Genomic DNA, 15,320 nt, shown 5'->3' with positions numbered 1-15,320 from the left:
AGGAGGAAAAGGAGGAAGAGGAGGAGGAGGAAGAAGAAAACACACTAAATGAGCCAGAAATACAATTAGTTCAACCCAGCTAGTCAAGAGCCAGGTCCTTCTGACAAACAAGCTACACTCAGAGTGGAATAGCACATTCTGATAAAATAGGCATATGCCAATCATTCAGTAGGCTGAATTTTAAGGCTCTGCATGGTAGATGAAAATTGAAAACTCTCAATCCTTTAGTAGGTCATTTACTGTCTCTTCCTCTTCCCTAACCTGATGTTCTTCAGCAGCAAAGAGGTTCAACCAAATATCTTGAAAAGGGAAATTAGTAATTTAAAGTATGTAAAAGTAACTTATGCTGGGAGAAAAATCAGCTGGCTGTAGGCGCATGCATAACCAAACAGGGAAAGCAGTGATCATCCCAAAGCCTTTTGATTGCTTATCAGAGCTTGCTTCAGTTGCATTAAGCCAAACTGGTGCTGCCTTTCTCCTTTTGCGCTCTGCACACTGTTAGTGCTCACCTGCAGCTTTCCTTCCAAAATAGCCCATTACATGACTGTACAGATCCCTCAGTGGAGCCTCTGCTGGCATTCTGTTCTGCCTCTGTGGGGAAACATTTGCCTTCGGCTTCGAAAGAGCATGTACAACAGTTTTATAAACACCACCCAGGGAGCCCTGCTGTTGCGCTGACTCCTGACCTGATGCCCTAAAGGCACTACGATTATGGAACTGATTAACCGCAATACCTTCTTTTTGCACCATGGCTGCTTGAGTTTCTGTAGGTTCCTTAATTTGCTTGCTTCCAACTGAAGCAGCATTGATTGCATCTAGAGGTCTATATATTCCAGGTCTAACCAGCTCTGTGACAGCTGATGAGCTGGTGCTTGCACTGGTACTGCTGCTACCACTACCGCTACTACTGAAGCCACTGAGTTTACGAAGTCTTGCTTTCCAAGCGGCCTCTTTGCTCTCAAGAGGATTGTAAAATTGAACAGATTCTGTAGATGGCCTAAAAGTAACATGAACGCTATTTCTTTTTTTTGTCGTTATTTTCATGATTTTGGCCCTATGAGTTACAGTTTCAGATATACTCCTTTTAGTTGGTGACAGTTTGCTTGTGCCTGTGATGTGAGGCATTTGAGGGTTAACTTGTGCTTTAGGAAGAATTTTCTTTGCATGCATAACACGTGAGTTGGTTACTTTTTCATTAAACTGGGCACTTTTATGCTTTTCAGCTACTGCTGCTTCCACAGCTAAATCTACATCAGCTTCAGTGGCAGCTTGCCTGTACAGGTATCTCTTCCCTTCTTTGCTGCTAGGACTACTTGACCCATGATCGAACATGCTTTCATGTTGTTTATTAATATTTAACTGTCTGGCTTTATCAAGCGCTTGATTTCTTGTAAAAAGGTCTACTTGAGTAGGTGCAATATTACTTATAAAGCCACTTTGGTTTTGTTCTGGGTGCAGCTCTGTGTTATCAGCTCTTTCGGTAACAGTGATGCTATTCGTGCATTGACCGGTCTGATCTCTATTTTCTAATCCATCCAGTGGTAATCTATCATTCCTATTTACTGATGTATCAACTTCGTGAGCAGAAGCCTCACATTTATCTATCTCAAAGTTACCGCAAAGTTCTTCTTTTTCTTTAAGATATTCTCTCAGAGAGGAAAGGAGATCATCTTCACCTTCAAGGTCAACATATTGGCTTTGTTCAAAGGCTGCGTTTGCAAATTCTACCGGCCCTATTAAATGACAAAGATGGTCATAAATACTATCCCCAACTTCCAAGGAGGACTCTCTGCTATTTGTATCAGTGATATGGCTTTCAGTGGATCTATGCATTGAAGAGGTCTCAGTGGAACTCTGTAAGCTTGGAGCATGATGGGATGAACTGTCAATGACAGGAACTGCACCTTTGGCTCGTTCAACTGCAAATGGTTCCAGGATGTCAGAGGTGCTGCTGCTTCGTGGCAGTGGCTGTTCCTCATTTAATGCACCAAAAACTTCACTTGGAGCATCCTCACTCTGTGAAAAATGTCTGACTCGAGGTGGGCGTGGAAGAATTTGAGCATCGTCAATGTCTGTAGGGAAAAAGTATATGTAACATGCACTAAAATTTACATACAGAGACAATATTTATTTACCACTACATCCTAATTACGTGACTTTAAAAGCTAGGAAAGTCCAGAGCCTTGTTTTCTTAAGTACAACAAAAATATTTTTCCAGTACTAGAGTGTTAAAAACACACGCACATAATATCCAGTACAGAATGTAATATAAATGAGTTAGACCATCAGAACACAGTTTTAAATGTTAACATGCATGAGAACAAACAGTGAGACCATGGAACGTTTGGAAATACAGTTAAAGCTAGGGCTGTGCCAATAAGTTCAATAATTCAACCAGTATTATTCCAGCTAACTTGTTCAGGAAATGGTTACCTGGAATGCAAATTAGCTTAACCGTAGTACCCTTCGTGAAATTTACATCTTCAGAAAAATGCACAACTCCAAACAGAACAATTAAGTTTTCTGGAAGGTTAGAACTGCCTATTGAAGTGGCAAACTATTACTTTTTTCATAACTTGCGTGAATATATATGTAAATTACTGAAACATCAGAAAGAATACTATCATATGACTCTATACAATTATTAATATTATGACATGTGTAATATAGTGTATACCTGAAGACTAAAGCTTTAGATGACAGGGAAAATCTAGCCCTATACAGAAAAGATGGCTATACAAAACAGATAATTTAAAGATGTACCCCTTTTCCCTAGAAGGATGTTTTGTCTCTCATCTTCAAAATGCAAAACTAAATACTAAATGGAGGCTTACCTCCCCCTCCTTCTTCCAGTTTTACTCAAGCAAATATGACATTTATGAGAATTGCCAAATTAAGGACTGCTACTGAAAAACACCCTGCAGCCTCACAACAGTTAACCACAGTTAACAGTTAACCAACAGTTAACCGTTAACGAGTAAAACCACTTTTGCTTATGTAAAGACCACAATATTTGTTATCATCATTTAAATTAGTGATTCCTTGTCTCCCTTGAGACTGCTAATATGTTAGCATCACTACAAATCATAGTTAACTGTAATGAAAGCTGCAGTTCCACCATGGATCACCTAGGAATTGTACAGAAATATCTTCAACCCACCTCCCATCATCCACCAAAACCAAGAACCTTCACACTCCTCTTCAGATTTCCTCATATGTTATAGGAACACTACATGCTATCAAATTACCAGTGAAGGCAAGACTAAGAATCTCTTACAGACAATTCAACTATTTGCAAGAATTTGAGCTACCCCTTGCGTCTTTCTACGGGACAGGTACTTGAACAGTAAGGTAAAAACAGCTTTCTCAGTTTTCTGTTGTTTTCTTTTTGAAAGACTCCCTTATTCGCCAGATTTATTTTTTACTACCTATCACTTAAAAAGTTGTGGATATGCTTTTAAAGTCAGGAATAACAATAGAGCTTAAATGAACACCGACAGGAGCTCCTTGCCACAATAAACAGACTTACCTTGTTATTACATCTAGAGGGTTTATCTTCAGGACTGCAATAGTGAATTTACTTAAAATCAGCACAAAATTTAAGCCCCTTTCCCTCCCCTAAGCCTGATGTGTTACTGCCAAAATAAATATTTCCAATTATTACTTCATGGATCTCTATACCTATTTCGGTAATATTTAAATAACGATGATCTGAAGTCACCTTAAAAACCTGTTTTAAAGTGCTCATACTTCTCTGAGAATGTTAGAGCTGGAGCTGAATTTACTCATATTTTCCTTCTAAGCAAAGCGTATAAGCTGGAGGAATGAGATACTTCTGTACTTAACTAAAGGTATGTGTTGGAAGAAGATGAAAAATGGTATCTCCATGCTCAATTTTTCAGAGAAGTTAAAATTCAAAAATTAAATTTTGGCCTGATACAAAGTTTACTCAACTGTGAAGAAGCTATCAGACAGGAAATAGAGAGGTCTATATTGGAACAAGAAAGCAGACATCCAAGCCAATTCAGAAAATAAACATGAACTGAAAATCCTTGTATATAGCACAATTTATTATCCCTTTCCTCTCTCTTCAGCTTTGATAAGCAACAAATTTCTCATCATTGTTCTTGTTCAACTTATTACTAACTATAGAAATTAACACCCTCTGAAATGAATGGCGTCTCTCTCTAGTTGGAACTTGTTATTTCAAACTCTCTATTGACTTGGGCAGAGATTAACACAGGTTATGCTTATATAGTCTCAAAGCCATTTTTTTACAAAGAAAGGACCACAGGATTCAGTCAAAAATATGCAGGATAATGTTATATATGACATTAATATACGTAACTATGATACACTGATCTCATCTTGAGCCCTCAATATGCATCTTTGATACCTTTTATAAACTCAAGCTTATCTAAAGCAGCAGCCTGAGGATTGCACATTGTGCACGCATGCAGTGATTACAGTTTGCTAGGGTGTTAAAAATTACTGGATGGAGAACTCCAAATGCACGCCAAGCAGCTCCACACATTGAAATAAATTCAGCTTAATTTATTTCAATGTTGATCCAGTATTAATTTAAGGTGCTTACGTAGGCATGACTAGCACATACAAGTACATAAACATTTTTCAAACAAACGCGTAGTGCTCGTGCCAATAGAGATTTCTTTTTTGTAGAACAGAGGAAGAAATTAAGGAAATGAAAAATATAGTGTTATTGCAGTATCAGCCCTCAAAAAAAACAGACAATGTTTAGAAACTCAAACGAACAGCTCCTTCAGAACCAGGGCTCACTCTTGCACACAGGTACACAGTCAAATTGGGACACCATCAATTCCTAAGGAGTTTTCACTAACTACGTTGCAATTGTGCATCAGAAGGCCATGCATCTGACACACTGCACGTACTCAGGAGAAACGCTGCCCTGTTCCTAATATGTTACAGTGAGGAAGAGATTGAAACTGGTAGTCCTAGCCAATCTCACACAATCACAACTTTCCTTAAATCAACCTTACCTCCCCTTTTTCTGCTAGAAAGCAGAAATAAAAGGTAGTTTTTCAGCAGCAAGTGCAAGATAGATATGCTAAAATACAAATTCATGGAGACACACATTCTGGCAAGACAGCATGAGTGCAAGTAGAATATTCCCATAAAATGTTGGGACAGGGTTATATTTCATCATGGAAAGCTAGTTCAGAAAGTGGAGAAAAAATACCATGTTTTGCTTCTTAGCATTCATTTTGATTCTTTTATAGGAACACACTCATTCTCTGAGTTTCTGGGATTAAAAAATAATTACAGCCATACTGACATTACAATTATGATTTTTTTATATTTCATCTTAATGATTACTTACTGATTAGGGAGCAAAGTTGTAAAGCCATAAGGTACATCTCTCTTTCATGCTAATACTGCCTTTGATTGTTTTAGTCCCAGTGGACAAGAGAAAAATCTTCCACCTGCAATTTATTAGTCTGCCATTGTGGCCCATTGCTTCCAGGAATCTCGCCTACATCTCACCGACACTTTTTTTCACAAGCAGTCTTGTACCTGAAAGTCCTCAGTAACAGCAGGAATGAATCATTATTTTGCTAGTTATCCTGTAAACGCATAAGACTGGATTTCCTATGATTCTAAACAGGTTAAAAGAAAAGTTCTTTTGAGAAATACTGCAGATTTGCAACAAGTGCACTACACCAAATCACTTTACTAACTAAACATCTTAAAGTGTAAATCTCCACTTCCACTTTCTGGATTCTATTTGAAAAGTTGCAAATATTCTGCACATGGAAATACAGCATAACTTAGAAACTACATGAAGGAATTACAATCTTCAGGAAAAGCATCCTCTGTGATGCTAGCTGACTGGATGTCAATACTGAGCTTTTGCAATAAATTTTGTTAGCCTACTGACTAATCTTCAAGAGAAACATTGTATCTCAATAAATAACAAATTACAGTTGGGTATTCTGCCTTCCTCTTGAAAATTAATATATTGTACTGCATATAAAGTAAAGGTTTTGGCACAAATGCTTTCTTTTGGACTACCTGTCAAGATTCACCAGTGTTCAGTGAGTCAATCTTTCAATGAGGAGTTTCACAGCTAACAAGAAGCTGAATACTACTTCAGAAAACTAAAGATTAGGGCATCCTATTCTTTTGGAATAACTTGAAATATCCTCTCCTTTGAGTTGTGTTGGATCTAAAAGTCAAATTGGATACCATATTCATACACTCGTGAAATAAAAAGGGCTGTCACAGCTAGCTAAACATCATTCATTACCTAAAATGCATTTATGATAGAAAAAATTTGATTACTTCCCAAAACATATGCTGTACCCTCTGGACACAGGCGGCTTTCAGAAAAGAATATATTTACTGTAAGAAGAAAAGGCAAGGAAAAATTATAAAGGCTCATTTAAAAAAAAAAAAAAAAAGAGGAAAGAGCAAGCGCGCACAATTAAAAATGCAGAAAATTAAAAGAGCAAAGTGCACTCTGATCCAGTGGGGATACTTTTTCCTTTACTCTGCTACTTCCCCCATCAACACACTAATAGCTTACTTTTCTTCACTAGAGCTTTTAAGTTTTCTGGCAATGTTAAAGATTCTTGGGCACATCATGAAGCCGTTTCAACAATCATCTGTCGTAAACACCAAAACCAGGAAGCGCCCCGGGCTTTTTCTATGTTAGAAGTACAAAGGTCTGCAAAATTATTTTACTTTTAAGAACTGCATTGGTCATGCAGTTTTCGTATCGGATGAGTATCAACAGAAGGATAATAGCAAGAGAGCCATCAGGTTTGGGACACATTAGAAGAAAGATGCAAGCTATGGATGATAAAATTGACTGCAAAAGCACTTTTGCCTTCTTTAAGACAGGATAATTAAGTACCAGTGATTATCTGACAGAGTTCACTGAGAAAGCTCATTCTCTTCTTCAGGTGCTCTTAAAATCTTCATTAAGAATTGACTATTTTCAACAAAGTTATGGCCAGGTAAGATCTATTTCGTAATAGGTTGTTCATGTATCATTCCTATAAAATCCCTATCTGCTAAGTTCTAATAATTTATATCTCAGAAAATATACCCATTGCATTCATACGTTTATTAATTTATTACATATAATTTGTATTTTACTATTCTTTGTTTTTGGTGTCAAGATTTGCATTCAAACGTTTTATAATTTTTCATTGTGAAAGTCTGGTATCTCTAGAGTGGGTTCCTTATACTTTCCCGATTCTCCATTTATGTTTTTGGATTGAATACTAAGGCACCAAGTTTCTGTTTCACAAGACGACCACCTAATTTTGGACACACATCAAAATACATTTATGAAAATACAGTTCTTGACACTTCTTGGGTAACAAAGGCAGGCAGGAGAGAGAGAAAAGAAAAAAAAAAAAGAACATATCTTCCATAAAAAAATTACTGCCATTAAGTCCTTATATTTGTACACAGTTTTGACTATATATATATATAGTCCTCCCGCTGTGCTTTAATTTTTTTTTTCACTCATTGAGACAAAGGCATAATATGATTGTCAGCTTTCCATGCTACTAATTTACATCTATGTAATAGCTGGAGCACAGGAGAAAAAAAATATATATTGTCTGTAAACTTTCATGCATGAATTTTTAAAATCTATAATTCTAATTGGTGAACCTACTTATTAAAAGCAAATTATCCAAAGAAAGCTACTGTCAAACTTCTAGCCAACCACCCTGCTGGACCAAACATAATATGGAGGAAAACTACAACTCTCTAAAAACATGGATCATTTGAAAAACAACAACGAAACACAGCACTTCAGAATTCCAAACTATATAGATTTTTTTATGTTTTTATATATTAATGAAACCCAGGCATACTGTAAAGCATAGTATATGACACCATATACTTCAGACATTCTTTTTTCATGGGAGCTAAGTTATATCATTACCATGGTTGCCCACAACATCTATGATACTGAATTCAAAAATTTACTTAGAAAGACGTAAATGGCAAGTCAAAGTAAATGTCATTCTTCCTTTCCCTCCCTCACTGATCACAAATAAAACTTTAGGTGAGTTGTACTCTCTGGTAGACAGATGCTGTACTACTGCTTACCAATAAATTGAAAAAGCAAGAGATTTCTCTAATTTTCACTTTTAGGACAGTAAACATTGGCACAGCACTAACTTCCAACAGTTCCAGAATGAATTGCAAAATAGCATGGTATTTTATGTAACTCAAAATATTCATTCTTAATCTCTTCCCCTCTCCCCCCATCCCCCAAGTATTTTTACTTTGAAAAATTTAATGATTTAGCAGAATTTGAAAGCAAAAGGTTTAAAAAAGTGATAAAGGGGGTGCAGAAATTAGCAGAGGTGGCACTACCTGAAAGCTCATCAGAAAGGGGAGTGAGAACAATATCAGGCAAGAAGGGTTTGGAAGTATGGATCAGAACAGGAGCACTTTTAGCACTGCGTATATAGGCCGATGGCAGAGCACATTCACCAATGGATCGGCTTCTCATGGCTTTAAAAAGGAAAAGAAAGAAGTGGGGAAGGAAAAAAGAAGAGTGACTATAATGAAAGGCTTGTGTCACAGAAAAAGCAGCAACAGAGAAAACAAAGATAAAAAGGAAGAAAATTCAAAAATTAAAACATTTCAGCACGGCAGATATTGGCAGAGCTGTAAGAAAGAAAAAAAAAAATCAGTGGACAGATAAGACATTTTGAGTTTTTAACTTTTATGTAAAGCAGCAACAATGCCTTTATTATGACGATTACAGAGATTTTGCATTCAAAATCAAGAAACTAATTAACACTTTTTATTCCCATTGCATCAGGGGTTGAAAAATCAAAGTTAAAGTCACTCCAGAAGCACTCAGAACTTGAAATTTTTTATCAGAAAAAGCAACTTACACTACATTTGCATTTTTCTAGTTTCCTTTGGTTTACTCCTGAAAAAAGTATCTCTGAATTTTACACATACCCACACGCTTGAATTCAAGATTCTCTAAAAGAGATTCAAAAGCATAAGGAGAAAATGACCAATTCTGTGTGGAGAAATTTGCAATACAACTTGTTATAGTTCCACAGTAAGCAAGAAGTGACTGAAGTGAAATGGTTTGACAACAAAGAGCATTAAATTATTTCTTATCCATAGGGTCTGGCTTTTAACTGATACTGGATGAATCTTGCTAAACTGATCCTAATTCACCTTCTCCTATTCTCATCTCCTGCCAACAGTCCTACAGAATGGAAAACTTACATTAAGAATTGTGGCATCAGAATCACGGTTATACCTGCAGCTTTTCCACTAGATTTAAAATAAATCTTTATGACATTTGTTTTCCTTTGTCAGAGTAAGGCATAGCAAGAACCGATACTGCATTCAATCTCAAAGTACACTTGAAGTTCTTCAAAAAGCAATATCCATTGTTTCAAGCAGCTTCCTTTTCAAACTGTTGCAAATTTGATAACTTGTTTTAAAATAGTTGCTGATAAACTTATTTTAAGGAAACTTCAATGCATCTTACATAAATATTGTCAGTACAATATTTAATCTGTCTTTGTACTTTTCTATATATACTTTAGAAACAACATGGAATATAGACTTAGAATCTTAGTGCTCCTGATCTGTACGGGAATCAGAAGTACATCAATGGAGTGCAGCAAAAGTTGAGCACATCACACTTCTAAATCAGGTTAAAGAATTCTCCCTAACAGCAGCATGCAGATAGCTTGGGTAGGTCAATGTACATAGAGCAGAAAACACATTTGACAAACGCAGCACAACTTAAGTGGAGCCTTAACATCAGTTTGAAAAAACAATTCAGAAAGACAGACATTTTAAGACTGAAGCCATTCTCTATTAAATTTAGTTTATAAGATGGAAACCAATTTAAAAAAAAAAAAAAGGCAAGTATGTGTAAGGCTTTAACATCTCTGTTTGAGAGATACAATAATAAAATTCAGGATACAGTGATAGTTAGATGCATTACATTCATCATTGTGCATCTTAAAATCAATGTAGGCAAGAGAAAAAATAACAAGCTACATAGTAAATCTCAAGGGTCTTTTCCAACCTAAATGATTCTACAAATCTAAACAAATCAAGCTTTTGAGATTGGATACTGTGTTGATTACAAATTTTAACAGGAAGTGTCCCTTGTAATTTGGTTGGATCTTTTCCACCGTATTACACTGATAGAAGCAAGTGGGGGGGCAGAACAACCCATTTACTATTTGGAAGGTGGAAATTTTACAGAAACTTTTCAAGGAAAAATTACAGTGTACTATTATTGAAAGCAAAATTAACTTTGAGATGCTGTAAGAGGAAAATATGATCTCAGTGAATTGTTATTTTAAAAAGATGTGTCACATTCAATTGAGCAGTTAAGTAGAGGCAGACTTCATACCAGAATGTGGACTAGATATTTGACAGTTTATAACCTTCCACTGTTGTCTATAGACAAAAGCAGAACAACAGATTTGTAAATTCTTTCTGATCTGTTATTTTTATAGGACTAGAATCTGCTGCCTAAACCACAAATTTGGTATCTAGCCCTACAGACGATTTTTCAACCCATATGCATATCATGTTTAAAGGCCCTTTTCCAAAAATGACTTTACATAAGTTCAGGCTAAAAATGTACACACTGCGTGTCAGAAAAGCTGTGATCTTTATTTGAGTAACACACACACATACACACAAATTTGGTGTGGCAATAAATGTGTGCTGGCATGAGGATGGCTCAAAAAATAGAGGTGCACAGACGTACACAAAATGTGTACAACACAAAGCAGATGAAAAAGAAACCCCAGCTTTTTCTTACCATAAAATATTCAACATGCACATCCTCCCTACTCAGATATAAAGAGTATATTACTCACAATCAAAGGCAATATACTACGTATCAGATATCATGCAACATATCTGAGGTCTGACTCAGTTCCAGACTTAGCTTATGGAGCTTATGTTAAACTGAAGGAAAAGATCTGACCAGCGAAATGTTCTATAGAAAATTTTACTTATTTTGACTATAAACCACTTTTTTTTATTATGTGACCCTGTGTTAATTGGCACAGATTAAGAAGCATCCGGTCAGCTCTCTTAGCAGACGTGAGAGATAATAACAAGCAACTGTTTGCAGACAGTTAAAACATGCTTTTGTAACATATTCTTCATTAACATTGTAAAAAACTGAAGAGTTTGGGATTCTGCATCTGGCAACTCTCTTTGGGCTTTTCATCTTTTAAAATCATCCTACTAATGCAAGCATCACGCTTGTCCACGGATGGTATTCTATAATATGAAATTTTAGCTGGTTACAGTAATACAAACTTGGCTTATTAATATCAAACATGTAAGATAATTGGAGGAAAGGAACAAAACCATGGAAGCTAAAGTACACTGAAACTAAAATCAGATTAGTTTGCTGCTAACCAGGTCAATATATAGCTTGATTAGGACAAATTTCAGTCATTTTAGGACTAACATCATATAAATAGCCATCTTTCAAATAGCAGCAAAACAAAACCATTAATAAATTGACCAAACAACATAACCTTCTGACAGAATATCTGAAATATTAACAATTTGGGAAGGAGAAATTTTAACATGAGCTTTACCTTGTTAAGACAATTAAGATTTAAAACAAAAACACCACAACAGTTAATCACAGACTATCTACAGAGAAGCAGAAATTACATTTAAAGTATCTGCGATCCATAAGGAAAACTTTAGTCAAACTAGGTACTGTCAGCATGAGATACAAAAAAAGCTCTGTAGCACTTAAATGCATGAAAAAGACAGGATATTTTGCAGTAGTGACTTAAATTTCTCATGTGTCTGTACTGCTTATAAACAATTAACTCTCCCACACCAATAAAAGCCTTACAAGAAAACAGTGTTTTTAAATGGAGAATTTTGAAGAATATTCAAATAAAAACTTTGGCTAAATAACCTCTGAGACTTAAAAAAAAAAATATTTGCAAATATTTTTAGAAAGAAAATGTGAATTTCTGAAAAGCTAACACAATTAATATTTTCAACTACCAATATGCATCCCCAGTTTCTAAAACTGTGTCAGAATGTATCTGCTTCCAAGAAGTATCAATGAAGCAACAACATACAATGACTGCAGCCACTGCTACTACAGAGAGTAAAAAAGCAAGAGATACTCCTTAAAAAGTGGTTCTTTCAAATAAAAAAGTAAAATCAGCTTAATTTTCCTTCACATAGGAGATAGCACTGAGATCATCAAGATGAGACAACAGAGTAAAGAAATCTGTAGTCCAGTTCATGTCAAGATATTCTAAGCAAATCATATGAACATAAATGAATCTTCTTTTGAGCAATCCACCTAAAGCCCTGTTTAGCACCACTCATTTCTTACACAGGAAAGACTATCTGCAAGTAGTGAAGTTGAGAAATAGATGACTTCAGCAATGGAGAACTGCACACGTATGTGCCAATCTTTCACTAATGCAAGATTCAGGGTACAGTAAAAGACACCACATTTTATAAACTATGCAGATATATACATATTTCTCACATTTTTCTTTGCACAGTTGGAAAATAACCTATTTTGTGCACAGTTTATGAAAACACACACTTCAAAAGCCTTATATTACCCACCTATGCATACCATTACTCAAACCACTCCAGATTTTTTCTTTTTCCTATACATAAAACAGTATTATTTTTCCAACCCTGCTTAAGCACGTGATCAAACTCATTAAGAATTAATACATCAACTGCATTACTTTTATTTGCAGTAACTGTAACTCTAGTAACCACAAGCTATTCAGCTACCCAAAAGCACATAAGGCTGCATAATTTACACATTTAACTAATTATTAAAGATAGTACACTTTTGTGGAAAGAAGTTATCCACGTCGCTACTGAAGTCAACTGTTAATTTCTTACCCTTTCTCAAATGTCACTTACATCAGCTTTTACAGATACATACCAACTGTTTTCTGCCGTACTATGCTTCTTGCCTTTTCTGTTCCTGGAGAGCCAGTGGTTGTAGCACTGCGTTGTCTCATTGGTGCTTGTCCAGGCTGATCACGGCTCCAGCCTCTAGAAAAGGACTTATCAACGGAAGATTTTGGGAATTCATGTCCAACTCCTGCAAAATAGAATTACAAATCTATTCGCTTCTATTCTGGTATCACCAGATAGAAACCCACTCAGCCACCATTAACACTGAGGGATACTCAAACCTTTTCAGAAGTGTTGGTGCTATTAAACTATTGAGATTTTCTTTTTGGACCAATGAGTGCAAACCCACAAGAAAGCTGGGTTTACAAAGGTCGTAGCCTGATAAAAATGTGTAACTAGAGAAACTTCTCCTTTGCTGTTCCTATTAGACAAGACACACAAAATCGTAAATTAAAAACCACTAATATTGTGGGGGTTTTTTTTCCAAAAAATTTCATTACATTTGAGGAATATGAAATAAAGATGATAAAAACTTTAACACCAAATGCAAAAGTGAAAAAATGGGATGATGGGCTCAGAGAAGATGACTCTGGAAATTCGCAAAAAATACTATACTAAGATTAAGAAGAGGTGGAACCCAATTCAGATTTGACATTTATAATGAAGTAAATAAAGTTCATGAGGACCTATCAAAACAAGCGTATGTTAAAAAAAAAGATCTAAAGAATATTTGCAATGTATTTCCTTATCCACATTGAACTCATATAATCCAAAGTTACACTTGATAAATAATTACAATCCTAAAAGGGCATCTTCTTCAGAAGTGAGCCGTGGTATAACATGTTCATTATTATAATCTCTTTAAGAGAGGGAAATGATCATCCACATAGATTACGTCTTACTGACAAACCCTAGGATATTGTAGAAAGTACCTTTCCTCAGGTTTGACTGGAGAACCATATCAATCAGAAAACAGAGAGATTAAAAAGTAGACTAAAAATTACACTTTTTTCCCATCTTTATTACATAACTAAATATAATCCTGTCTCTCACTATTAGATCTCAAAGCGCTTTTTAAAGGAGAATGGTTATCGTTGCCCACGTTTTGCAGAAGTGGAAACAAAGGCAGAAGTGATTGCTCATGGTCACACGCAAAGTCACTGATGTGGGAAAAGAATCCAGGTTTTGCAACTCTCAGTCCAGCACTCCATGCAGGAGAACAGACTTCCTGTCTCCCTTACCAATTCCAGAAGTGAACCTTTATAAGGAAGTGGCCACCTCCTTTCCCCATATTATGCCCTACAGAGTATTTCCTGCATTGTTTAGGAACCAGTTTTTAAATTGGTACCATTCATATCGATTATTAAAAATATCCTTTCTCTTAAATAGTCCAACAAGGTCTCTTCAACAAAACCTGTCTTCATCATGGCTTAGTGAGGAATTGGAACCCAAACAAAGCTATGTTCATCTTACATTTCATCTTTAAACAGCAGTCATTGGATTTCAGGGTCACTATTCCAATTGTGCTTCCAATAGCCACTTTGCTAACTAGTTGATTTTTACCAGATGTGTAATCTTTGTTATTTTCAAGAAGTTATGATTGGGACTCAGCTATTCAATTACTTTGATATAAGCAGAAAGGCATAACCTACTACAGTATAACATTTTAGGTTAAATTCAACACACTTAAGAACTACATTCCATAAGTGCGTCTTTGCAGGACTGAATCTTTATGGGGAGATTTTGTGGTGGCTCTAAAAAGCTGCCTCATCATAAAGAAATTGAGTTATTTCAGGTGATAGAGATGCTTAATTAAGTGTACTAAAAAGGCTAGACCAAAATCCTGCTGTGCCCAACATCTCATTACCCCAGCTCAAATTCAAATGATGTGGATACAGTGTTGTCTTACCTTTGCCTTTGTGTTTTTTCTGCTTCTGCTCACTTAATTTATCCAACGGCAGGTCACTGAGGTCCAGGCTATACAAGTTTCTAGCTAATACTTTAGTTAGTGTCTCCATTGTCAGTGACCACTCAGTGGCCAGCTCTTCCCAGTATGTCAGAGATGACATCACAGACAGCAGGTCATCCCAAAGTTCTCGAGAGATGTACACGTTTAGATTCGCTTTGATCCAAGCTACTATAAGAGTCTAAAAGAATAAAGTGAGAGAAGTTGGGTTCCGAACATAAGATGACAACATTCAAATGTTACCGCTTAAAAATAAGTTTCTAATTGCCACAGAAATTTCTGCGTAGTCTGGACATTCTTTTCCTCACCAGTACACACAGACTTTTCACCAATTATCAAGTGTTATGTTACCATGGGCTTCTGACATAGATACCGAAGCAACTGGTTTGACTCATGAAAGAGCTTTCGGTATCTT

General features: G+C 35.9%; 1 protein-coding gene across 14 annotated transcripts in view; it reads right to left on the bottom strand.

Moving 5' to 3' along the window:
* RALGAPA1 (Ral GTPase activating protein catalytic subunit alpha 1) overlaps positions 1–15,320 on the bottom strand; it is a 134,441-nt gene that overhangs the window by 84,771 nt on the left and 34,350 nt on the right. For 10 of the 14 annotated variants that reach the window (XR_008466364.1, XR_008466365.1, XR_008466363.1 and 7 more), the window contains 4 exons: positions 14,849–15,086; positions 12,965–13,126; positions 8,380–8,520; positions 510–2,072 (listed from right to left, as the gene is read on the bottom strand). Coding sequence is in view for 10 of the 14 variants with exons in the window: in XM_054201034.1 (XP_054057009.1) it covers positions 510–2,072; positions 8,380–8,520; positions 12,965–13,126; positions 14,849–15,086 (2,104 nt within the window). In the remaining 4 variants the exon portion in view is untranslated. The remainder of the gene's footprint in view (positions 1–509; positions 2,073–8,379; positions 8,521–12,964; positions 13,127–14,848; positions 15,087–15,320) is intronic. The other 4 variants (XM_054201032.1, XM_054201033.1, XM_054201031.1 and 1 more) reach the window with 3 other exon arrangements.

This window comes from Rissa tridactyla, chromosome 4, assembly GCF_028500815.1.
Source record: "Rissa tridactyla isolate bRisTri1 chromosome 4, bRisTri1.patW.cur.20221130, whole genome shotgun sequence".
Lineage (NCBI taxonomy): Eukaryota > Metazoa > Chordata > Aves > Charadriiformes > Laridae > Rissa > Rissa tridactyla.
The sequence above is the reverse complement of the archived record's forward strand: the minus strand, read 5'-3'. Positions and strand labels throughout refer to the sequence as shown.